Source organism: Bufo bufo, chromosome 2 (assembly GCF_905171765.1).
Source record: "Bufo bufo chromosome 2, aBufBuf1.1, whole genome shotgun sequence".
NCBI classification, from domain to species: domain Eukaryota; kingdom Metazoa; phylum Chordata; class Amphibia; order Anura; family Bufonidae; genus Bufo; species Bufo bufo.
Window position 1 is genome coordinate 318,676,041 of NC_053390.1, and position 27,558 is coordinate 318,703,598.

The 27,558-nt window shown below is 44.0% G+C and overlaps 1 protein-coding gene across 4 annotated transcripts in view; it reads left to right on the plus strand.

The window, feature by feature from the left end:
- LOC120989087 (contactin-associated protein-like 4) overlaps nucleotides 1–27,558 on the plus strand; it is a 434,442-nt gene that overhangs the window by 218,023 nt on the left and 188,861 nt on the right. For all 4 annotated transcript variants that reach the window (XM_040416967.1, XM_040416966.1, XM_040416969.1 and 1 more), the window contains one exon: nucleotides 2,905–3,032. In XM_040416967.1, the coding sequence (XP_040272901.1) occupies nucleotides 2,905–3,032 (128 nt within the window). The remainder of the gene's footprint in view (nucleotides 1–2,904; nucleotides 3,033–27,558) is intronic.

A 27,558-nucleotide genomic window follows, 5' to 3' on the forward strand; every position in this document is an offset into this window, starting at 1 on the left:
AATAGAACAGATTAAGGCCTCTTTCACACGGGCGTCACAGATTTGCTCCGGATGCGTCTTGTGTGCAATGCGGGAAAACCGTGCGAGTAGGCACGCAATTGCAGTCAGCTTTGTCTGCGTTTGCGTTTCGATGTTCAGTTTTTCCCGTGCGAGTGCAATGCGTTTTGCACGCGCGTGAGAAAAAACTGAATGTGGTACCCAGACCCGAACCTGGACTTCTTCACTGAAGTTCGGGTTAGGTGTTCTATTAATTTTATTATTTTCCCTTATAACATGGTTATAAAGGAAAATAATAGCATTCTTAATAAAGAATGCTTGCTAAAATGTCGATTTAAAAAAAATAAAAAAATTAACTCACCTCATCCACTTGTTCACGCAGCATGCATCGGCTTCTATCCTCTTTCAGGACCTGCAAAATGACCTTTGATGACATAATCGCGCTCACTACGTGGTGAGCGTGATTACGTCATCAAAGGTCCTTTTGCAGGTCCTGAAAGAAGAAGAAAGAAGACAATGCATGCTGCGCGGACAAGTGGATGAGGTGAGTAATTATATATATTTTTTTAACCCCTCCAGCAACATTTTAGTAAGCATTCTGTATTAAGAATGCTATTATTTTCCTTTATAACCATGTTATAAGGGAAAATGATACAGTAAATTGACTTTTATCAATTCACTAACATCATCTCCTAGCAACCATGTGTGAAAATCGCATTGCATCCGCACTTGCTTGCACATGCTATGCGATTTTCACGCAGCCCCATTCATTTCTATGGGGCCTGTGTTGTGCGAACAACGCAGAATATAGAACATGCTGAGATTTTCATGCAACGCACAAGTGATGCGTGAAAATTGCCGCTCATCTGCACAGCCCCATTGAAGTGAATGGGTCTGGATTCAGTGCGTGTGCAATGCGTTCACCTCACGCATTGCAGCCCGCACGGAATTCTCGCCTGTGTGAAAGGGGCCTAAGTATGAATGTTAGATATTCCGATATCACGGATAATAATGAACGCTATGACGGAATGCACCGCGGAAACCTTTAAGAGGCATTCTCTTTTGCATTCTGTCATAATAGAAGTCTATTGGCAGCATAACGGATCGGTCTGGTTTCCGTTATGCAGGACACGACTCCTACATAACGGAAACAGACAGATCCGTTATGCTGCCCATTGACTTCTATTATAACAGAATGCAAAACGGAATGCATTTTAAAGGCTTCCATGGTGCATTCCATCATAGCATTCCATTATATTCCAAAGATAACGGAATCCATAACGGAATTGCACAAATACAGGAACCCGAATGCCAAACCCAAACTTAAAAAATGCAAGTTTGCTCATCCCTATTCTGGCACAAAGTAAGTCTATGTATAACAGAACAGTCTTAATAGTGTAGAAAGTGCACAAGATAAACATGCCTATATATTAGACCGCCGGTTGACATTGAGTCTGATGCACAGTAAGTCTATGTATAACAGAACACATTAAGTATTAATGGCAGAGCAAGTGAACTAGATAAATGTACCTGACCGTCTGTTGAGACTAAGTCTGATGCACAGTAAGTTTATGTATGACAGAACAGATTAAGTATAAATGGTGCAGCAGGTGAACTGTAGATAAATGTGCCTATATATTAGGCTGCCTGTTGTCAATGAGTCTGGTGCACATTAAGGCTATGTATAACAGAACAGATTAAGAATGAGATGCAGAGGATGATTACACGGAGACTGCACTGTCCCTGAAGTCTCCATATGTTCTCCCTACAGCGTCTAAAATCTCTACCAGCAATCTCCCCACAATGTCCCTGCACTGTCCCTGCATTCTCCCTATCCAATATTATAGGGCTGTGACATCACAGGGGATGACTATCTGCTGATTGGCTGTATGCACACATTTTGGGTCATATCCCATTCCAAGGCTTCATACATTCACTTTCTAACACGTGTAGCTGCCATTTTAGGAAAAAAACTATTCGTTATCAAAAAGTGCAAGGAAATTCGGATTTGTGGCAAATCAAATTTTTACAGAAATTCAAATCAAAATCAATTAGTTTCACTTCAATTCGCTCTACACTGCTGAAGACACAAAAGTGTGTAATTAGGTTGATATTCCTGGAGGCATTTGAAACATGGAAAAAGATTTGACTTCCCTGGACAAATAGTCTAAAAAATAGAAACTGAAGTTCAAAGTTTTCAAAAGTAAAATATTGCACTTAGGGAGAAGGAACCATCTATCTGGCTCTCACATTGGCAGTTCTGGTAAGTTTGATGCTTAGCTATGTAGCTAGAGGTATAACCAGTAGGAAAAAGGGATTACGATCCTGCTGTATAGACTTCTGGTAAAACCACATCTGGATTACTGTGTCCAGTTCTGGAGACCTCACCTACAAAAAGATATTGATAAAATATATTGCCTTGAGTAAAGAATGGAAAGAGGGGGCATGATCAAAACCTCTTAGTATGTTAAAGGCATAAATATGGTTCAAGAAAAAAAACTGGACACAAGAACAAGGGGTGACAATCTATAATTAGTTGGGAGGAAGATCAGAGATTCAGAAGCAATGTCAGGAAATATTTCTACACCAAAGAATACTTCAGGTTTGGAAAAAAAACTCTCATCAGTGGTTGGGAAATCTACAGTAAGGGAATTTAAACATGCCTGGGATACATCTGTCTATCCTAAGTTACATAAGTAATAATATAAGGGCAGACTAAATGGAACAAGGGGACTTTTTCTGTCGTCAGTATTAAGTTTCTATGTTGCATTGCAGCCAAGGTTTACAATTTTCCATTTTTGAATGAGCTAGTAAGTATAATGAAGTTAAATGTTTCCAAGCTCTGAGGCATACAATTTAATGAAGCATTGTAGTAATTCTTACACAGGAAAATACTTCAATTTTCAGGTTAAGTGACAAAGGATTCCTGTCCAATAAAGATCACCTTCCAGTGACCAAGATTGTGATTACTGATACGGACAGACCACACTCAGAAGCTGCTTATAAACTTGGTCCCCTGCTATGCTGGGAGGATAGTAAGTATATTGTAGTTTGTTTTATATACTGTATGCATGTTTAACTCATGACTTTGAAGACTAACTCCATATCTTTTAGTATCTTGGCTGCTTTACTGTGAGTGATTCTGTTAACATTCCCAGAGTATGAACCACAAGTCAGCCATTATAATTTCCTCACAAATTATGAAATTAATAAAAACTAAATACCAAACATCTTTCAAAAAATAAATTAATTATCCTGCGTTATCTGTTTTTACTCATATGCAGAAGATCTTTGAATTTGTGATTGCCTTATATAAGTAAGATACAGATGTAGTAGAGTTAACACACATGCTTTATGAGACGTGTTATCTAAACTAAATGCGTTAAGCAAACACCTTCAATAAACTGGAATATTGTAGTTGGAGGGCACACAGATATCTAGAACTACACGGACCATACAAATAAACCCATTTAATTTATTGTAATAAAAATGCAAGTCATGAACATTAAAAAATCACTATTAATAAAAATAAAATAAGTAATATAAGGAATACCGTTTAATGTTGGCGGCACTCAAAACCTTCAGGAGAGTTAACCCGTTGCAATGGAGTGTAGAGTAACCACCACATAAAGCGATGAAACATAAATATCTAATCTATAATATCCATATATATCAACATAAAATAGGTATGTAAATAGTATAATGTTTAAATGTGTCCATTTGGTAATATTCACATAGGACTTAATTAAATTGTAGTTTCGGTTTTACTGTAACAGAATCCAAGCAAAAGGCTTTGTGGAAAATAGTTGATGGTTATCTGATTGTCAAGTTCACATTGATAGCAATGTCCACATATACAATAGTATACAATAATATATTACTTTGTAATGTTGCAATGTTAATAGGCCCTTCAACGTTCTCAACAGGGATTCATGAATTGCTTTCTATATCCAAAATATTATTGTATCATAGTACATTACCGGTCCGCTGCCTGTCTCTATACCCCATCTGATTCCTCACTGTTAGATGCAGGTACTTGCGCTGTCACGCTCGCCGGTCTGTATAGCGCGGCGTCCCACATGTTCTCGGTGTTCTATGTGGCGTCCCACATGTTTCTTTGTCTTCAGTGCTGTATGTCCTGTATTAGGACATTGCGGCAGTACTTTTCGAGAAGGTATAATGAATGGGACCGGTTAACTGTATATGTAAGGATATCGATGAGACTTAATAGTCTTATACCAGAAACAAGTCCTTGTTAAATCGCTGTATACCAGATGCGTTTCATAACTAAGATGTTCCTTCTTCAGACCGGCCAGCGTGACAACAAATGTACCCGCATCTAACAGTGAGGAATCAGACGGGGTATAGAGACAGGCAGCAGGCCGGTAATGTACTATGCTACAATTATATTTTGAACATAGAAAGCAATTCATGAATCCCTGTTGAGAACATTGAAGGGCCTATTAACATTGCAACATTACAAAGTAACAGCAGAATTTTTTGTCGCTGCGCAGCACAAATACTATTGTATATGTAGACATTGCTATCAATGTGAACTTGACAATCAGATAACCATCAACTATTTTCCACAAAGCCTTTTGCTTGGATTCTGTTACAGTAAAACCAAAACCTCAAATCAATTAAGTCCTATGTGAATACTGCCAAATGGACACATTTAAACATTATTCTATTTACATACCTATTTTACCTTGATATATATGGATATTATCGATTAGATATTTATGTTTCATCATTTTATGTGGTGGTTACTCTACACTCTATTGCAACAGGTATCACTCTCCTGAAGGTTTTAAGTGCCGCCAACATTAAACGGTATTCCTTATATTACCTATTTTATTTTTATTAATAGTGATTTTTTAATGTTCATGATTTGCATTTTTATTACAATAAATTAAATGGGTTTATTTGTAGGGTCCGTGTAGTTCTAGATATCTGTGTGCCCTCCAACTACAATATTCCAGTTTATTTCAGCAACTTAGGGTGTGTCGCGGAGTGAGCACCGGTTCTATATCTGCCCTGTTGGTGGTGCCACTGTAATACTCTTTACCCCATAAACCTTTAATAGTTTTTCAATGGCTTTTGTTTCAAGATAACGCAATGAGCTAAGAAATTTGAGTTAAGAGTTTGTGTGTTAACCCTGCTACATCTGTATTTTTTGTTTGTTTTTATGATGCAATGTTCTAAGTATTTTTTTAACCTTTGTATCATTGTGTCACATCTTCTGGTGTTCTGTCTTGAACAAAAAAGTGGTGACACACATAATCTTAGTGGTATAACACAGGTACCAGGCTGTCAGATGAGACAACCAGAGATTAGGAACATCCACGGCACTCCAGGTTGAGTCTATTCAATTAATTTTATTAGTCAAAAAGAAGTATTTACATTGCTTGGTTTTCTATACAGTGAAGTTATATCCAGGAATAGAGAATATATATTAGCCACATAGCATTCCCCGAACGTTTCAGTCTAGCATCAGAACTTTCTCAACGGGATCTCATTGGTGGCAGGAGGGTGTGCAAATTGTCAGAATTTGCAGCAAATATCAATTCAATGGCTCTATGAGCTCATATGTGAACATACAGATGCAGCCGAGTTAAACTTGATGGTTAATGCATTAAGTAAAGAATAGCAAGAAAAAGATAACTAACTTTTTAATGGATTTCAATGGATATTGTCATCAGATAACCAGGATAACACTGTATCATTGTTATCAGAGTCAAGTTTAGCTTGGCTAAATCTGTATAATTTTTATTACAATGGAACTCTGTGGCAGCAAATCCCATGCATGGCATCTGTCTCTGGCATCTGTTAACATATATGTTTTTGTATATGTTAAACAAACGGAAAAAACGTGGAGTCAACCCAGCCTAAGGTTCTTAGATACAAGATTAACAAGCATTTCTGCTATGGAAACAAAGATGGACCATTGGATAATTGATTATGTGACTGGATTTACTTGATATTGTATCTGATTTCATAATTGAAGCTTTAATTTTATGCAACTAGAGACACTTTTTTCTGTGGGTTTAAAAAGAGAAAGAATTCATGAATAAAATTTCCTTAATAAGTAAAGGTATATAGAGAAGCAGCAAATCACAGTCAAATACAGGGAACAGAATCAATTAAAGGATGATGATTCATGCACTTATAAAACAAGATAGGCTAAAGTTACATGAGAAGTCCTTGAAACAACATGAAGTTTAAAACGGTAAACTAAGAAAAAGACAAAAACTTAAAAGTATGATTCTGTGGTGTGAATTTATAAGTAGGATTGAGTAAATCGTACCGAACTTTAGGATTTTTGGACCCTAGACCCGAACCCAAACTTTTCAGTAAAAGTTTGGGTTCGAGTTCGGTGTTCGGCAAGTTAATGGAGCTTTTTGAAAGGATGCAGAGCAGCCAATCAACAAGCGTTTAACTTGTGTGCCCTTAGAAGCCATCACAGCCATGCCTACTAATGGCATGGCTGTTATGGGCAAGGCAGCATGTGACCGAGCATCTATATAAGCTGGAGTCACGTAGCGCTGCACGTCACTCTGCTCTTATTAGTGTAGGGATAGGATGCTGCTGCTGCTGCGAGGAAGAGAATAGGAAATAATCAGTTATCAGAAGTGCTTGTTATCTCAGCGATCTACAGCGATTTTGTTTTGTGAGTGCAGTGCACAATTTATTTACCCTGCTCTGAGCCCAGTGACACAGAAAAATAACTTTTATCCGTCTGTTAGTTAGGTGGGCGGCGATGGCCATTTTATGCAAGTTCAGTGCACCAGCAAAGCATATTTGCATTTCTGACAGTGAAATACAAGCTTGAAATACTGCAATTATATTCTGGGTTTAAAAAAAAACCACCCATTTTTTTGCAAGACCCTACATCTGGGGCCTTTGCTGCATTTGCCACAGTGAAATGCAAGCTTGAAATACTGCAATTATATTTTGGTTTTAAAAAAACACCCATTTTTTGCAATACCCTAAATCTGGTGTCTTTGCTGCATTTGTCACAGTGAAATACAAGAGTTAGATAGTTCTGTTATATTCTGGCATTAAAAAAACACCCATTTTGGACAAGATAATAAATTTGCGGCCTTTGCTGCATTTCTGACAGTCCAATACAAGCGTGATATACCGCTGTTATATTTTGGTATTCTTAAAACACTCATTTTGGGCAAGATAATACATTTGTGGCCTTTGTTGCATTTGTCACAGTGTAATACAAGCTTGAAATACTGCAATTATATTCTGAGATTAAAAAAACACCCATTGTTTGCAATACCCTACATCTGGTGCCTTTGCTGCATTTGTCACAGTGAAATACAAGCTTTAGATAGTGCTGTTATATTCTGGTATTAAAAAACACCCATTTTCGGCAAGATAAAAAATGTGCAGCCTTTGCTGCATTTCTGACAAATACAAGCTTTAGATAGTGTTGTTATATTCAGGTATTCTTAAAACACCCATTTTGGGCAAGATAATACATTTGTGGCCATTGCTGCATTTGTATCATTCCAATACAAGTGTTAGATACTGCTGTTATATTCTTGTTTTTAAAAAAACACCCATTTTGGGCAAGATAATACATTTGCGGCTTTTGCTGCATTTGTCACATTCCAATACAAGTGTTAGATACTGCTGTTATATTCTTGTTTTAAAAAAACACCCATTTTGGGCAAGATAATACATTTGCCGCCTTTGCTGCATTAGTCACATTATAATACAAGTGTTGGATACTGCTGTTATATTCTTGTTTTAAAAAAACACCCATTTTGGGCAATATAATACATTTGCGGACTTTGTCGCATTTGTGTCAAAAACAAACTTTAAATATTGCAATTATATTCTGGGTTTAAAAAAACAGCAATTATTTGTAAGACCCTACATCTCGGGCCTTTGCTGCATTTGTCATAGTCAAATACAACCAGTCAATACTGCAGTTACTTTGTTGGTTGAAAAATTTTGACCTCAAGAAATTTTTCCTCTTTATGACACCGGCACTGCTTTACTCTCAGTGAACTTAATTGTTGACTATTGGCGGTTACATTGTCAGCTGACAAAAAACATCTGTTAGTTTGGTGGGTGAACGCAAAGAATGAGGAGAGCGTCAATTAAGGGACATGGCCCTCGTTGTGGTGCTGCTGGTGGAGCTCCTGTTGCAGGGAGAGGACGTGGTCGATCTGTGCCAGCTACACGCACAAGTGAAACACCTTTCTCAGGTGCGAGTAGGTGACAGAACATTCAGCATTATTTGGTAGGGCCGAATGCGGCTCTACGAATGGTGATGCCAGAACAAGTACAGGCGATAGTAGATTGGGTGGCTGACAGTGCCTCCAGTTCCTTCACATTGTCTCCCACCCAATCTCCTGCTGAAATATCAGAGTTGGCACCTGCAGCCCATGTCAATCAGTCCTTTGCCTCACCTCCTTGCAAATCAGCCAAGAAGTCTGAGCCCCAAGTCATGCAGCAGTCTCTTCTGCTTTTTGATGACTCTGCTAGCAGGGTTTCCCAGGGCCATCCACATAGCCCTGCCCCAGAAGTGGAAGAGATTGAGTGCACTGATGCCCAACCACTTATGTTTCAGGATGAGTACATGGGAGGACCACTGCAGCACGTCTCGGATGATGACGAAAGACAGGTGCCAACTGCTGTGGCTTTCTGCAGTGTGCAGACTGAGAAGAAGGGCAGGGGTGAAGACTAGGTGGAAGATGATGAGGAGGATGATGAGGTTCTTGACCCCATATGGAATCAAGGTCATGCGAGTGACCTGTGTACAGTAGTTCAGAGGAAGAGGTGGTGGTCGCACAGAGCCACCAGCACAGCAGAAGAGGGAGCAGGATGGAAAAGCGGAGCAGCTGTCCCCTAGACAGTATGCCTGCTACTGCTCACCGCAGCAAGGGACCGAGCACACCAAAGCCCTGGCATGGCAGTTCTTCAGACAATGTGCTGACGACAAGACACGAGTGGTTTGCATGCTGTGCAATCAGAGCCTGAAGCGAGGCATAAACGTTCTCAACCTGAGCACAACCTGCATGACCAGGCATCTAAGTGCAAAGCACAAGCTGCAGTGGAGTAGACACCTCCAAAACAAAGAAAGGTCTCTGGCTCCTCCTGCTTCCTCTTCTACTGGAGTCTCGGCCTCTTCATCCACCTCTGGAGCAACAGTGGCACCTGCCACCCCGCAATCAGAGGATCTGCCAGCAACGCCACCACCTGGGTCACCAAACATCTCCACAATGTCCCATGGAAGCGTTCAACTCTCTATCTTCCAAACACTGGAGTGAAAGAGGAAGTACCCCCCTACCCACCCGCGATCGCTGGCCCTGAATGCTAGCATTTCAAAATTACTGGCCTTTCAAATGCTGTCATTCCGTCTGGTGGAGACGGAAAGTTTTAAAAGCCTTATGGCGGTGGCTGTCCCACAGCACACCATGCCCAGCCACCACTACTTTTCCAGGCGAGCCATCCCTTCCCTGCACAACCAAGTGGGGGACAAAATCAGGTGTGCACTGCGCAACGCCATCTGTGGCAAGGTCCACCTAACTACGGATACGTGGACCAGTAAGCACAGTCAGGGATGTTATATCTTCCTAACAGCACACTGGGTAAATGCAGTGGTGGCTGGGCCTGAGGCAGATAGCAGTTTGGCGCATGTCCTTCCACCACCGAGGATTGCAGGGCGCTTCAGTTTGCCTCCTGTTTCTTCCTCCTCCTACTCAGCTTCCTTATCCTCTACCGCCTCCTCATCCGGTCAGCGTAACACTTTCACCACCAACTTCAGCACAGCCAGGGGTAAACAACAGCAGGCAGTTTTAAAACTTATCTGTTTGGGGGACAAATCCCACACCACGCAGGAGCTGTGGACAGGCCTTGAACAACAGACCGATGAGTGGTTGGTGCAGTGAGCCTCAAGTGCGGCCTGGTGGTGTGCGATAATGGACGAAATCTCGTAGCAACTCTGGGACTAGCCGGTTTGACGCACATCCCTTGACTGGCACATGTGCTGAATTTGGTGGTGCAGAGGTTCCTTAAAAATTACCCCGATATGTCAGAGCTGCTGCAGAAAGTGCGTGCCATTTTTGCGCGCTTTCGGCATTCTCACCCTGCTGCTGCTCGCCTGTCAGAACTCCTCCTTGCACATGCTGGCCAGACTGTGCGAGCAGCAGCAGGTGATAGTGGAGTTACTGCTGCAGCACGCACAGGTGAGTCGCTCTGCAGAACAGCACCACTTCACCACTAATGACTGGGCCTCCATGCAATACCTGTGTGCCTGTCCTCCAACATGGCCAGTGCCGATGACACCGTGATCAGCGTTACTATCCCACTTCTATGCCTCCTTGAAAAAACACTTCAGGCGATGATGGAAGAGCATGTGGCACAGGAGGAGGAGGAGGAAGAGGGATCATTTCATAGGTAGAGATGTCCCGAATAGTTCGCCGGCGAATAGTTCCCGGCGAACATAGCTTGTTCGCATTCGCCGCGGCGGACGAACATATGCGATGTTCGGTCCGCCCCCTATTCGTCATCATTGAGTAAACTTTGACCCTGTACCTCACAGTCAGCAGACACATTCCAGCTAATCAGCAGCAGACCCTCCCTCCCAGACCCTCCCACCTCCTGGACAGCATCCATTTTAGAATAATTCGGAAGCTGCATTCTTAGTGAGAGGAGGGACAGTGTAGCTGCTGCTGATTTAATAGGGAAATCGATAGCTAGGCTAGTGTATTCAGTGTCCACTACAGTCCTGAAGGACTCATCTGATCTCTGCTGTAAGGACAGCACCCCAAAAAGCCCTTTTTAAGGCTAGAACATCAGTCTGCTTTTCTTTCTTTTTTTTCCTGTGTAATCTAATTGCAGTTGCCTGCGGCTGCCAGCGTGTGTGTCAGGCTCACAGCGTATACTGCGCCCACTTGCCCAGTGCCACCACTCATATCTGGTGTCACAATAGCTTGCATTAAAAAATATATATACTTTTTTGACTGTGAAATAATAGCAGTCATTTTCCTTCACAAGTGTGCGTTTCAGGGCCTGCCAGGGCACAGTGTCACACCAGTACAACTCATATCTGGTGTAACAGTGGTGCACATTTAAAAAAAAAAAAAAACTTTTTGGACTGAAATAATAGCAGTCATTTTCCTTCACAAGTGTGCGTTTAAGGGCCTGCAAGGGCACAGTAGCTTGCACACATAGTACAACTTAACTAATCTAAAAAAAAATGACAGGCAGAGGCAGGCCACCCCGCAGGGGCCGTTGTGGTCGTGGTGCTGTGATTCCCTTTGGCCCTAGAATAATGCCCAGTGTTCAGAGGCCACATACCCTGAACTCGAAAAGTTCTGAGGACATAGTTGACTGGCTAACACAGGACACCCAATCTTCTACAGCTTCCGCTCAGAACCTTGACGCACCATCCTCCTCCAGCTTAGCTTTGGGCACCTCTCAAGTTACCACTCGCCCGCCTGCCGCCACCACCAACACTAGCACCACAGCCGCTTTACTTGATCTGTCAGAGGAGTTATTTACACATCAGTTGGAAGTAGTGAGTGATGCGCAACCATTATTGCCAGAGGATGTAGATAACAGGGATATGTCTCAGTCAGGCAGCATTACACACATGGAGGTACGGTGTGATGATGATGATGTTGTACCCGCTGCTGCTTCCTTTGCTGAGTTGTCAGATACAAGTGAAGCGGTTGATGATGACGATGTGTCCGTGGATGTCACGTGGGTGCCCGCTAGAAGAGAAGAAGAAAAGGGGGAAAGTTCAGATGGGGAGACAGAGAGGAGGAGGAGACGAGTTGGAAGCAGGGGGAGGTCGTCGCAAGGAGCTAGTGGCACAGTCAGACAGCATGCATCGGCACCCGGGGTCAGCCAGACAGCACGCCGATCAACGCATGCTGTTGCCACCACCAGAATGCCGTCATTGCAGAGCTCAGCAGTGTGGCTTTTTTTTTGTGTGTCTGCCTCTGACAACAGCGATGCCATTTGCAATCTGTGCCAAAAGAAACTGAGTCGTGGGAAGTCCAACACCCACCTAGGTACAACTGCTTTGCGAAGGCACATGATCTCACATCACAAACGCCTATGGGATCAACACATGAGTACAAGCAGCACACAAACCCAAAGCCGCCATCCTCCTCCTGGTCCAGCATCTTCAGCCACGTCAACCACTGTCCTCCTTGCCCCCTCTCAACCATCCGCCACTCCGCCTCTCACCTTCAGCAGTTCCTGCTCATCTGCCCACAGTCAGGTATCTGTGAAGGAAATGTTTGAGCGTAAGAAGCCAATGTCACAAAGTCACCCCCTTGCTCGGCGTCTGACAGCTGGCTTGTCGGAACACTTAGCCTGCCAGCTTTTACCATACAAGCTGGTGGAGTCTGAGGCCTTCAAAAAATTTCTAGCTATTGGGACACCGCAGTGGAAGGTACCCAGCCGAAATTTCTTTTCACAAAAGGCAATCCCCAACCTGTACTCTATTGTAGAAAAGGAAGTCATGGCATGTCTGGCACACAGTGTTGGGGCAAGGGTCCATCTGACCACTGATACCTGGTCTGCAAAGCACAGTCAGGGCAGGTATATCACCTACACTGCGCATTGGGTACACCTGCTGACGGTGGAATGCGTGGCTCTGCAGAGGAGTTGGTGACACCGCCACGACTTGCAGGCAGGCCTGCCGCCACCTCCTCTACTCCTCCTGCTTTATCCTCTTCCATAACCTCCTCGGCTGAGTCCTCTTCTGCTGCTGCGTCTTGCTCCACATCAACGGCACCCCCCCAGCTCCCCAGGGGCTATTCCACATCCCGGACAGTGTCACGCCGTCTTGGGGTTTACTTGCCTGAAAGCTGATAGGGGACGTAACAGGGATTAAACTGATAAGAATAGAACAACATAACATACCACAACTATCTGGCGGCACATTAGATTGCACGCGCAGTGCCCCAAATTTGAAGTAGGAGGACCGACCAAGCATATTTTTCCATCTTCTGGTTCCTAAAATCGATTCCATATACAGGTCCCCTGATAGGGGACGTAACAGGGATTAAACTGATAGGAATAGTACTACTTAACACACCTTATAATAACGCATAGAGAGGCAACGCAGAGAGAGGAGTCTGAAGAAGAGGAGTCAGAGGAGGAAGGTGGCTTTTTAGGAGGTGGAAGACCAACCACAGCAGGCGTCCCAGGGGGCTTGTTGTCACCTTTCGGGGACCCTTGATGTTGTACGTGGCTGGGTGGAGGAAGAGACCTTCAATGACATCAGTGAGGACAAGGAACGGGACATGGCTAGCTTGGTATCCAACCTTGTGCAAATGGGAAGTTTGTGGTTGTGCAAATGGTCTGTTTGCGTTAAACTGGGATTTTGGTCTGTCACTGTGAAGCGGGCGTAACCGTTACACTACCTGATTGATACAACATCATACCTGATGTTTTAAAGCACGTTATTCCAAACAATTTAGGAATGTTAGGTGATTTATGCCCTTTATGGATTAAAACCCGACTCTGCGTCAACTACGTAGTTTTCCATGGGAGTTTTGCCATGGATCCCCCTCCGGCATGCCACAGTCCAGGTGTTAGTCCCCTTAAAAACAACTTTTCCATCACTATTGTGGCCAGAAAGAGTCCCTGTGGGTTTTAAAATTTGCCTGCCTATTGAAGTTTATGGCAGTTCGCCCGATTTGACAGTTCGCGAACATTTGCGAAAATTCGCGTTCGCCGTTCGCGAACGAAATTTTTTTATGTTCGCCACATCTCTATTCATAGGGTTTTAGGCCAGTCATTCACAGGTGGCTCCGAGGGTGGGTTCCTGCACCCACAAACGCCAGGTACACAATTTTCCAGCCAGGGCACAGTTCTGGAGGATGACGAGGTGGCGGATGAGGAGGAGGAGATGGAGGAGGAGGAACCGTGTTTACAGCAGGGTGGCACCCAAACCAGCTCCTGGCCATCACTGGTGCATGGCTGGGGGGATACAGAGGACACAGACCATACACCTCCCACAGAGGACAGCTTTTTGTTGGCTCTGGGCAGCCTGGCACACATGAGCGATTACATGCTGCAATGTCTCCACAATAAACGCCAAGTTGCCCACATTCTAATTCCGTCACTGGAGCATGATCGTAAGATGCGCGAGTACAAGCCCACGCTGATAGATGCGCTGCTCGTGGCATTCCCACCTGACAGCGGGGGCACAGTGGAAGCACAAGGCGAAGGCAGAGGAGGAGGAAGAGGTCGCCAATGCAGCTGGGGCACCACCAGAATCTCAGAAGGCAGGGTTAGCATGGCCAAAATGTGGAAATGCTTTGTCAGCATGCCACAAAAACCAGCAACCACCAGCTAATATGGAACGACTTAGCAGGAGGCAGCATTTCAGCAACATGGTGGAGCAGTATGTGTGCACACGCCTACACGTACTGAATGATGTGTCTGCCCCCTTCAACTTCTGGGTTTCCAAATTGGGCACATGGCCTGAGCTTTCCCTTTACGCCTTGGAAGTGCTGGCCTGCCCTGCAGCCAGAGTATTGTCTGACCGTTTGTTTAGCATGGCTGGAGGGGGTTATCACAGGATATATTTCCCAATGTTTTGGGGTGTACCCTAATTTAAACTAAAGAAAAAAAAATTTAAACCAAAAAACAGTGTTGGCTACCTCCTCCTCCTCCACCGCCGCTTCCACCTACACCGCCACATCCACCTCTTTCTCAACCTCCTACTCCATATGGACCTCGTTCTCCTAGATCAAGATTGTTTTTTCATTTTAGTGTATTTTATGTTATTTGAAGTCATTTCCCTATCCACATTAGTTTGCAGACCACTTGCCATGCTCTTAACCACATTTTGCTGCCATTTGCAGCCCTCTAGCCCTTTCCATGACTTTTCTAGAGCTATTTTAGTGCTCAAAAGTTCGGGTCCCCATTGACTTCAATAGGGTTGGGGTTCGAGGTCAAGTTGGGGTCAAGTTCGTGTTCTGAACTCAAACTTTTTTGTGAAGTTCGGCCGAACCCGTCGAACCCAAACATCCAGGTGTCCGCTCAACTTTATTTATAAGCTTTTTCAAATGTTGCTTTAAGGTGCCAAAAGGAAGGTGGTAGCCTTACACATATAAAATAATTAATATAACAAAACTACTACTACTACTACTACTACTACTACTACTATTATTATAATGATGTGATATTGGAAGTGAGAATGCAGGATTTTGTAAGGAAAACACAGAACTACAAGGCTAAATTCAAAATAAGGTTTCTCCTTCAGGAGCTTGATCATATCAAAATTATCCAGAGCAGGACCGATTTATTATATTATGTTTGCTTTACTTTTTTATGGTATTTTTTCTTTGGCAGAGTAGAATTCACAATAAAGAGCTGGAAAAAAAGGAGCATGTGTTGTACAGTTCCTCTGCCCCATTTTTAAATCCAGTGTAGTACAGACTTGCAATAGCAGTAAAAATCTTTCAGTCAATGTTATTTTTTTAAATATGTATTTTTATATACTGTTAGTGATTAGTACGGGGCTTTGATAGTAAAAGGTTCATGTCATCAAAATTGGTAGCTGAAATAGTTCACAAAGGTTGAAACATTGTAATGTATAATTTAAAAAAATGTATAAAATAAAAACAATATAATATCAATAATGGCTAAATTATTTTCTGTTAATTTGACATAAAGCCCCTTTTGCCGAGAATAAACCCCTGCTGTGCCTGGGTGACAGGCGCCTAAATCTCTCAAAATCCTCTGTTGTATTGCTGGGTGACATGAACCCCCTTTTGCCGTGAATGAACCCCTGCTGTGCCTGGGTGACAGGGGCCTAAATCTCTCAAAATCCTCTGTTGTATTGCTGGGTGACATGAACCCCCTTTTGCCCTGAATGAACCCCTGCTGTGCCTGGGTGACAGGGGCCTAAATCTCTCAAAATCCTCTGTTCTATTGCTGGGTGACAAGAACCCCCTTTTGCCGTGAATGAACCCCTGCTGTACCTGGGTGACAGGGGCCTAAATCTCTAAAAATCCTCTGTTCTATTGCTGGGTGACATGAACCCCCTTTTGCCGTGAATGAACCCCTGCTGTGCCTGGGTGACAGGCGCCTAAATCTCTCAAAATCCTCTGTTGTATTGCTGGGTGACATGAACCCCCTTTTGCCCTGAATGAACCCCTGCTGTGCCTGGGTGACAGGGGCCTAAATCTCTCAAAATCCTCTGTTGTATTGCTTGGTGACATGAACCCCCTTTTGCCGTGAATGAACCCCTGCTGTGCCTGGGTGACAGGGGCCTAATTATCTCAAAATCCTCTGTTCTATCGCTGGGTGACATGAACCCCCTTTTGCCATGAATGAACCCCTGCTCTGCATTGCTGACAGGGAACTAAATTTAGCTTCTAGCCATAAAACTCACCTTATAGGAGTGGTGTTATCTATTAGAGGGAGCTCAGCATCCAGTAATAATTTTCACCGACCACAAGAATCTTATGTATTTTCAGACAGTCCAGCGTCTGAACCGTCGCCAAGCCAGGTGGGCACTCTTCTTCTCTCTTTTTGATTTTGAGTTGCACTTCCACCCGGCTGAGAACATCAAGGCGGATGATCTGTCATGATCATTTGACTTTTCTCACCAGCAGGAGGAGTCCCAATACTTGATAGATCCTGCTCGCTTGATCACAGTGGCTCCTGTCCTGGTAAGAGACATTACTCGCGGGAAGACATTCGTGACATCTGCCAAAAGGAAATGTGTCCTAACGTGGGGCTACTACTGGTGGCCCACATTGTCCAAGGATGTGCGTGATTATGTCTCTGCTTGCACCGTCTGTGCTCATAACAAAATCTCCAGGAGCAGACCACCGGGCCTGTTGTTTCCCCTACCTGTTTCTGATGTTCCATGGAAACACATTGCCATGGACTTTATTACAGATCTGCCCTCTTTGGCTGGATGTTCTATTATTTGGATGGTAGTGGACTCCTTCTTTAAGATGGCGCACTTCGTTCCTTTGACGGGATTGCCCTCGGCTGCGGAACTTGCCAAACTGTTCATTAAACATATCTTCTGTCTGCATGGTTTAGGAAGACCTACTATCTTGTGGAGAACATTCATTCTCCTGATCTGATAAAGAACTTTCTGTCTCATCGTGGACTCAAGAAGAGTGGGCATAAGGCGGGGTTACTGTAACAGCAACTTCTGTGCAACACTGTTTCCCTGCTTACTGCTGTGGTCCCGGGCTCAGTGCTCTTCGGTGATCGGTGGCCCATGCTTCCCAGTTACCGCTGTAGTCTGGGACACTGTTTATGCGAGTGATGTTGCTTCTCAGGATTCCGCTGCACAGCTTCAATTCAGCCCTGGACACAGAATGAGTTTGGCTGGTTTCATGTGTCACTGCTCTAAGGGCGGTATGTATTACTCCCTGGGCTGGGCTGGGTCAGGTGACCTTGTGACCAACTCTGGATCTCCTAAGCATACTTAAGGGGCTCAACCCTTTTCCCAGATGCCTGAGTGTCAAGGTCCTAGTCTGTTGCTAAAGAGCTTGATAGCCACTTGTGTTCCCAACCTATACTTTGTCCCTGGAGTCCGCTAATCATCTGATCCCTGCCTGCTTGCTTTGTCTCTCCCGTTGCCGACCCGGATTGCCTGACCTGTACCTGTGCCGCCTGCCCTGACCTTCTGCCTGTCTGACTACGCCTCTGCCTTATCTTTCGGTTCCTGCTTTGTTGCTCCTGGTAATGACCCTGCCTGTTTACCACACCAGTACTGCTGGTGCCTATCTCAGGTATCTTCTCGTCCGCCTGGACCAGCTGCTACTGACTCTGGGACTGCTCTGGAGTGGCACCTGTCAACTACCCTAATGGCCCAAGTCTATCCTCACCATCAGAGACTTTAGCAAAGGCCAGGTAGTTACTTAGTCACGCCCCTCCAGGGTACAGCCATTAAGTAGCACAGTGGGTTCACATCCGCTGATCCGTGACATTTCTTTGCGGCAGATAGCCTTTATAGTGGTGTAGAACACTATGCCTTGCTGTAACACGCATAGGGAGTCTGCTACACAGAGAGAATCCGTTGTACATCTCATTTTTCCTAACTTCTGACAGATCAGAAGACGGGTTAAATAAATGAGGCTAAATAGTGGCAAGTCATGAAGTGTGGAGGGTGGGAACAGCATGAGAAGTTGTCCTATGACAGAGTCTGAAGGTAGCGGCAGCATCAGGAGGCCACAGAGTGGCACAATGACAGAGTGTGGAGGTGACAGCAGCATGAGGAGCCCACAGAGTGGCCCAATAACGAAGTCTGGAGGTGGCGGCAACACCGGGAGGCCACAGAGTGGCACAATGAAAAAAGTGTGGAGGTGGTGGCAGCATCAGGAGGCCACGGAGTGGCCCAATAACAGAGTCTGGTGGTGGCGGACGCATGAGGAGACCACAAAGTGGCACAATGACAGAGTCTGGAGGTGGAGGCAGCATTAAAAGGCCACAGAGTGACGCAATTACAGTGTCTGGAGGTGGCGGCAGCATCAGGAGGCCACAGAGTGGCACAATAACAGAGTCTGGAGCTGCTGGCAGCATCAGGAGGCTACAGAGTGGCACAACGACAAAGTGTGGAGGTGGCAGCAGCATGAGGAGGCCACACAGTGGCCCAATAAGAGATTCTGGAGGTGGCGGCAGCATCAGGAGGCCACAGAGTGGCCCCATGACAGAGTCTGGAGGTGGCGGCAGCATGAGAAGACCACAAAGTGGCCCAATGGCAGAGTCTGGAGGTGGCGGCAGCATCAGGAGGCCACAGAGTGGCACAATGACAGAGTATGGAGGCGGCGGCAGCATTAAAAGGCCACAGAGTGGCGCAGTTACAGAGTGTGTAGGTGGCAGCAGCATAAGGAGACCACAGAGTGGCCCAATAACAGAGTCTGGAGGTGGTGGCAGCATCAGGAGGCTACAGAGTGGCACAACAACAAAATGTGGAGGTGGCAGCAGCATGAGGAGGCCACACAGTGGCCTAATGACAGAGTCTGGAGGTGGCAGCAGCATCAGGAGGCCATAGAGTGACACAATGACAGAGTGTGGAGGTGGCAGTGACATGAGGAGGCCACAGAGTGGCACAATGACAGAGTGTGGACGTGGCAGCAGCATCAATAGACCACAGAGTGGCAAGGTGACATAGTGTGGAGGTGGGTGGCAATACTAGTACCCGATGAAGAGGGTGGGTGAAAGAAGGAGCACTTGGCATCAGATGTGTGGCATCAGGACAGTGGCAGAATCAGAATAGTATCTTAGGCAGGTAGCCAGAAGAAACCGGTATATTTTGTCAAAGAGTTGGTGTTACAACATGGATGATCTAGTCTGATGCATCACAAATTGGTGGGTGGAAATCCTGGGTGATCCACACCTGATTCATCTTGACAAAGGTCAGTCGCTCCATAGGCGAGTTCTTCTTGGGGTAACTACAGTATGGCCCCCGCCGCACTAAACACCCGCTCTGATGTCACACTACTGGCCGGGCAGGACAGCTTTTCCAGGGCAAACTCTGCTAGTTGCAGCCACAAATCCAGTTTGGCTGCCCAGTAGTCCAGCAAATCTGGAATGTGGGGTGGCAGGGTGCTGTCCAAGTATGCCACCAACTGCTGGTTCAGGTCCTGCTCCAGATCTAGCTGCTGGTGAGCAGTTTCTTCACTATGCGGGTGAAGGAAGCTGCTCATCAGCGACTGTAGACTCAGGCTGCTGCTGATGGAGCTGATACTGCTCCTGCCACCCCACCTCTCCCCAGCAGCCATGGCAGTGGAATGTGAGCGCAGAGGGCCCCCCAGGTCAGACCTGCGAGAGGATGGACGTTGGCGCAGATAGGCAGCGGCCAACTGACTACATAGGAAGTCTCTATAGTAGTTCAGTTTGTCCTCCCTCTCAGCGCGTGTAAAAAAAAAAAAAACATTTTGGACTGGTAGGATTTAACAAGGTGGAAAGCCAGAAGGCATCCCTCTGCCGAATGTTTACAACTCAGCTGTCCCAACCCAATCAAGTGAGCATGCAGCGGGCCATTTGTGCAAGTGACTCAGAGGGACTCCCTGCCTCTATCTCCACTGCATACTGCATGGTGTGCCTGGGTCATCTGTCTCGTCTTCCTCATCTCCCTCTTGCTCCTCCGGCTGCTCCTGCTCCTCCTCTCCTGTCACCTGTGTAGAAAATCCACCCATTTCGCTAGACATCGCTTGTGCTCCAATGTCCTCCTCCTCCTCCAGTTCAGTCCTCACAGAGCTCCTGTGATCGTGAGATCTAGGCACCACGTCTCCAGTCCCCTGACCAGCCATATTCAGCAACATCTGTTCCAGGACATGAAGCAGTGGAGTGACGTCGTTCATTCTGTTGTCCTGGCGACTGACAAATAAGGTGGCATCCTCAAAGGGCCTGAGCAAACTGATGAGAAGAGAGAACTACAGAAAATACCACTCATATCAGGTGTGAGAGTAAATTGCACGGCGCAGACAAAGTGACTGTGGCGTGGATTCAAACAAAGGGGAGGGAGCCAGCATTTTTTCAACCATCTCCCCGTTCGAAAAATCTATTTAATAAATGGACCCCAGATTGGGGACGTAACAGGGATTAAACTGATGAGAAGAGAGAACTACAGAAAATAGCACTCATATCGGGTGTGAGAGTAAATTGCACGGCGCAGAGGCAGTGACCGTGGATTCAAACAAAGGGGAGGGAGCCAGCAATTTTTTAACCATCTCCCCGTTCGAAAAATCAATTCAATTCACCTTTCGGGGACCCTTGGTGTTGTACGTGGCTGGGTGGAGGAAGAAACCTTCAATGACATCAACGGGTCATGGCTAGCTTGGTATCCAACCTTGTGCAAATAGGGAGTTTGCGGTTGGGCAAATGGACTGTTTGCGGTTGTTTGCGGTCCATTAAAAGGGGAGTTTGGTCTGTCAATGTCTGTGAAGCAGGCGTAACCCTTACACTACCTGATCGATACAACATCATACCTGATCGTATACACACACTGGTTGTTTTAAACCACGCTGTTCAAAAAAAATTGGGTTTGTTAGGTGATTTATGCCCTTTATGGATTAAAACCCAACTATGTAATTTTCCATGGGAGTTTTGCCATGGATCCCCCTCCGGCATGCCACAGTCCTGGTGTTAGTCCCCTTGAAACAACTTTTCCATCACTACTGTGGCTAGAAAGAGTCCCTGTGGGTTTTAAAATTCGCCTGCCTATTGAAGTCTATGGCGGTTCGCCCGGTTCACCCGTTCGCGAACATTTGCAGAAATTCGCGTTCGCCTTTCGCGAACGGAAAATTTTATGTTCGCGACATCTCTACCCCTCAATCAGTATTTTGTGGAAACAGGTATATAGAACCCCTGAATCAATATTTGGTTGAAGCAGGTATGTCGCACCCCTCAATCATTATTTTGTGCTAGCAGTTATATAGCACCCCTCTGTCCATTTTTTTTTTTGGCAACAGGTATATCACACCCATTGCAAATAGTTTTTCCAATAACTATTGTCCCTCTATATACCTGCGGTGTCGCAGCAGAACCGCATACAACTGCTGCACAATTCAAATGCACTATAATATACTTTCTATGTTAGAAAGTATATTATAAGTATATCACACCCCTCAGTATATTACACCTATCGATAGCACACCTATACCAGTCCTTAAAATGACTTTTATGGCCCTATTAGCTAGCATTTGGTGTCCCTAACATTGTGTCCCTACTCCACAAAGCAACCTCTCCCTACACTGGCAAAACACAGATTGTAAAATGGCTGCCAGATCAGGTTATGTTGTCGGGTGGGGGTGTGTCCATGTGCTGAAATGTCTCAATTGGTTTTTCCTGTCCCAACTGATGGATGTGTCATGGGTCAAGGTCGGCGCAAGGCAAAATAATATGGCGCATGTGAACAGCGCCATATGTTCGCATATTCGGCAAATCGCGAACGAGCAAAGTTCACCGCGAAATGACATCGGGCGAACCGCAAGGCCATCTCTAGTCAGGAGCCTTAACTCTCTCAAAACCAGCTCGCACGCCACTCTCCTCATCACTACTTGCCCGCCTAGCGGAGGAATTTGAAGATGTCTCCTCTACATCTTGGCTGCGCAGTAGCTGCTGACTGTCCTCTAGTAGCTCTTTCTCGCTGAAAAGTGGAGCAGAGCCTATAGCATATAATACTTCTAGCGGTAAGGGAACAGAAAAGGATAGATAGGCAGGTTGAGGACAGGTGAGGGCACAGGGCCTGCTCCCGGACCATGCCAACTAAAGGTTGTGTCTGATGAACCCATTGACTCTTGGCTGGGGGTGTCTGATGTCACTCAAAGATCGAGTCAACCACTCAAGAACCGCTGGGTTGCTGGTCACTACTCGACCACTATTTGACACTGGGAGCTCAGGCCTCTGGAAGTGACCCCTGCTTCCACGACCCCTTACTCTGCTGCGACCTACCTGTGCCTGCGCCAGAAGCATTAAGGCCTCTGCCACTCCCCTGTGCAGAGCCTGGCACTTCTCTGCCTGACATACTGTTAGATCAAATAAATAAAAACTAAAATTAAACACCCCACAAAAGTCTTTACTACAGATAAATGCACCGCTGAGCGGTAATAATATTTTTTCTTTTTCTGCTAAAACACCCCACAAAAGCCTTTACTACAGATTACTGCACCGCAGAGTGGCAAATGTATTTTTTCTTTTTACGATAATACACATCACAAAAGGCTTTAAAAGAAATATCTGCACCGCAGAGCTGCAAATGTATTTTTCTTTTTGTGCTAATACACGTCACAAAAGGCTTAACAACAAATAACTGAACCGCTAAGCGGCAAATGTGTTTTTTCTTTTTCCGCTACAACACGCCACAAAAAGCTGTACATAAAATAACTGCACTGCTGAGCGGCATATTTGTATTTTTTTCTTTTTTAGCTAAAACACGTCACAATAGGCTTAACAACAAATAACTGCACCACAGAGCGGCAAATGTATTTTTTATTTTTGCACTATCACACGTCACAAAAGGCTTAACAAGAAATTTCTGTACGGCAGAGCTGCAAATATATGTTTTCTTTTTACGCTATAGATAACTGCACCGCAGAGCAGCAAATATATTTTTTATTTTTGTGCTAATACACGTCACAAAAGGCTTAAAAAGAAATAACTGAAGCGCTAAGCGGCAAATGTATTTTTTCTTTTTCAGCTAAAACACGTCACAAAACGCTGTACAAGAAATAACTGCACCACTGAGTGGCAAATGTATTTTTCCTTTTTACGCTAATACACGTCACAAAAGGCTTAACAAGAAATAACTGCACCGCAGAGCTGCAAATATATGTTTTTATTTTTACGCTAAAACACCCCACAAAAGCCTTTACCACAGATTACTGCACCGCAAAGCGGCAAATATATTTTTACTTTTTATGCTAACACACGTCACAAAAGGCTTAAAAAAAAATTACTGCACCGCAGAGCGGCAAATGTATTTTTTTCTTTTTGCGCTAATACATGTCACAAAAGGCTTAACAAAAAATAACTGCCCCGCAGAGCGACAAATGCATTTTTTTCTTTTTGTGCTAATACACGTCACAAAAGGCTTAACAAGAAATAACTGCACTGCAGAGCGGCAAATTAATTTTTTCTTTATGTGCTAATACACGCCACAAAAGGCTTAATAAGAAATATTTGCACCGCAGAGCGGCAAATGTATTTTTTTCTTTTTACGCTAATGCACGTCACAAAAGGCTTAACAAGAAATAACTGCACTGCAGAACAGCAAATGTTTTTTTTATTTTTGTGCTAATATTAGTGTTGGGCGAGCATTCTTGGCAGAACACTAGTTCGGCTCGAGCATCGCGAGGCTTGGCACATCGCGGTGTTCGGCCGAATACTGCGTGTGCTCGAGGCTCCTCCCTGCATGTTTGTTGGCTGCTACGCAGCCAATAAACATACAGGTAAGTACTGCCATTCACTGTAATGTTGTAGCCATGTTGGCTTTTGGCATTACAGTCATTGGCTGGTCGGAACGCGTCATCGGGTGCTATATAGCACTCGATGACACATATTCGGCTCAGTATTAGTCAGGGAGAGCTGGAGAGCAGAAGGGAGAGATAGTGTAGGGAGTGAAATAGCAATCTTTTAGTTTTTATACTTGTTAAGGACTATTTTGTGTGGCAGATATATATATTGTTAGTGCAACTGGCACTAAATTGCTAAAACTTGTTAGACACCCAAAAGTTCTTTTAAGGCCTATACCTGTATCTGGCAGCTATATATATTTTTAGCGCAACCTGTACTAAATAACTTGCAATTGTTTGGCCGCTGCAGACAGCGACATTATCTACGCTACCACTCCTGTCTAACGTGTGTGCAGCCTAAAAATATCCGTGACATCCAGTGTACTTAATCCATAGAATGTGTCTGCTGCGGACAGTCACATTACCTGCACTACATCTCCTGCATAACGTTTGCATATCCGAAATATCAGTGACATTCATTCAAATTTTCTTGCTGCTGGTGGCAGCGACATTACCTGCGCTACATCTCCAGTATAACCTTAGCGCATCCGAAATATCAGTGACATTCAGTGTAATTTTTGTTCCCCCGCTTGTGACAGCAACATTTTCTGTGCTACATCTCCTGTGTAACGTGTACGCAGCATAAAAATATCTGTGACATCCAGTGTACTTTTTCCGTAGATGGTGTCCGCTGCGGACAGTTACATTACCTGTGCTACATCTCCTGTATAACGTTTGCATATCCGAAATATCAGTGACAATCAGTCTAATGTTTTTGCTTCTGGTGGCAGCGACATTACCTGCGCTACATCTCCAGTATAACGTTAGCGCATCCGAAATATCAGTGAGATTAATTCAGTGTAATTTTTTATTAGCTGCAGGTGACAGCGACATTGATTGCGCTATATCTCCTGTTTAACGTGTGTGCATTCTAAATATCAGTGACATTCATTCAGTGTAATTTTTTATTAGGCGGTGGTTATAGCGACATTACTTGCGCTATACCTCCTGTTTAACGTGTGCGCATCCTAAATATCAGTGACATTCATTCAGTGTAATTTTTTATTAAGCGGTAGGCGGTAGTGACAGCGAACCTTTTTTCAGCCGCACACGCACAAAGATAAAACAAAGGAAGGTGAACTTGGGTTAATCCTACCATATAGTGCACAATTTAAACAGGTACGTCACATTATAAATCAACACTGGCACTTTTTATTAAGAGTTAAGGTCATTGGACCCATACTTCACATTTTTCCTCTTATCACATTCCCCAAATCACCAAACCTAGGTATAAAAATTGCACCGTCAATTAAAAATCACAAGAAAAAAGAGGCACTTACTTTTCAAAAATGGCTTAATATAAATGGATTCTACAGATGTGGGAGGTGTCTAGGGTGTAGGAACACGTCATTCCCAAAGAAGACAACTGGTCCAATCCACCCAGAATCAGTTTGCATTAGACATCAAAGACTGCCTAACATGTGATCCCTCCAGTGTGGTGTACCTTGTCCAGTGCCCTTGCCAGCAACAGTATATTGGCAGAACCAAGAGGCCCCTGAAAGTAAGAATAACAGAACAACTGAATAACATCAAAAAAGGATATGAAAACCACTCCTTATCAAAACATTTTAAGGTGGCACACAATAGTGATTTCAGGGGCATATTGTTCGTGGCCCTGGAGAAGGTGGACACACACTGGAGAGGAGGTAATCACATTATGAGGATGTCCCGAGCAGAATCAAGAAGAATTTATGACTTTGGCAGTCTTCTCCCTGCAGGTCTGAATTCAGACCTAGAGATTTTCGGTTTCAATTGAAGTACTGACTACAATAAAATGATGTTGATCTACACTGATAGGTTGGATGGATGAGGTATAATCAAGAGAACAGGCAGCATTTGTATGCATTACAAAATTTTAAAACAACCTGCACAGTTTATATGAAGATGATGGGTGTAGAACTTAGGCTGATAAATGTCACATGAACAAAAAAAATTAAAAGAGAATAATATTTATAAATATCACAGCAATCCATCCATGTGATATGAAAACTATACCCCTATTAGGTAGGAATTCATATAAATAGAAAAATGGGCCAATTATGGGAAATCTCTACATAACTGGAAATCGCAAAGAGCCTGTAGGAAACCCTCCATATAGAAGATATATAAGGCCATTTTGCACATCCCTTGAAAAAAACGCAACTATAGAAATAAAACGCATGAAAAACGCATGCAAGAGAACTCATTAATATCAGAGAGAACTGAATAAAAACATCAAACACATCCTCTGGATAGGTGGGGGAAGATGCAAATGGATTTGGGATGTACACAAACATCTGTAAAAATTCCCCCAATATATGATTATAGAGAGATCTGCAAAATCACACCAATTATATTTAGAAAAATTAGATATTGAATCCTTTAATGTTTGAAAAATGCTTTTCTATTCGAGGTTTTTTTCGAGGGAATATTTTCGAGACTATTTCGAGAAGAAGGAATTTTTTTCCGGAATATTCGTTCTAAAAAATTTTTCAAGAAATCTTTTATGTCCAGAAATTGTTATGTTTGAAATTTTGCATATTATATTATGTTATTATGTTAGAGAGAGGCCTGCCCATACACATTAATAGAAGGATATATGGCATTACGATGTAAAACTGCATGATAAAGAATTCTATGATGAAAAATTGCATGATGAAAAATCGCACAAAGAAATCACAAAACCGCATGGTGAAGAACTATATGACGAAAAATCTATGACGAAAAATCGCATGAAGAATCTACGTGAGAAACGAAAAGACCAATAGGAAATAGGGCCAGAATACCACATCATAATCCCCAAGTTTTGCACAACCAGTGCAATTAATTAAACAATAATGAGGAGGATATAAAATCGAGACCACACAACACACAGGTTACCCACTGAGGAAGAGACAAGTGCTCTCGAAACGCGTCTGGGCGGAATACCTGTGTGACAAGCAATCTCGATTGAACATGGCCATGTACTAATATACGAAAACTTATTACCAAAGAAGTGTTATGCTACTCACGCAAGCAAATATCCGTAACAGGACTCTCGCGAGAAGTAAGGCGAAACTTCGGCAAACCCGGAACTGACATCGCCGGAGCGGAGACCAGCTGATCTGTGGGACACCACAGCAGAAACTCCCGCTTGCCGAACGAAGTGAACTATCCGGATACACAGTGAGTAGAGAGATAATCTGGATACAATTATATTGGGACTGTATAGAGACCATAATCTCAAGATATAAAGATACAAAGTCCTCTAAACGTGGGATAAAGACAGCCGCAGTAGCTGGAATCATAGATATGACGTGCCTAGATACCTGAGTAAGTTGAACTGGATGGACAATCTGAACATTGCTCAAAGAGAAATACGTATAATATTTAGATACCATCTTGTCCAGGCATTGTAGACTAGAAACAATACACGACGCATAGGAATATATGCATTGACGATTTAGTGTATGAAGGCGGTAATTATATAGACCAAATAGGAGAAATCGCTCTACCAGAACAACTGTGATCCAACGAGTCATCCCCACAGGGAGGATACGGATGC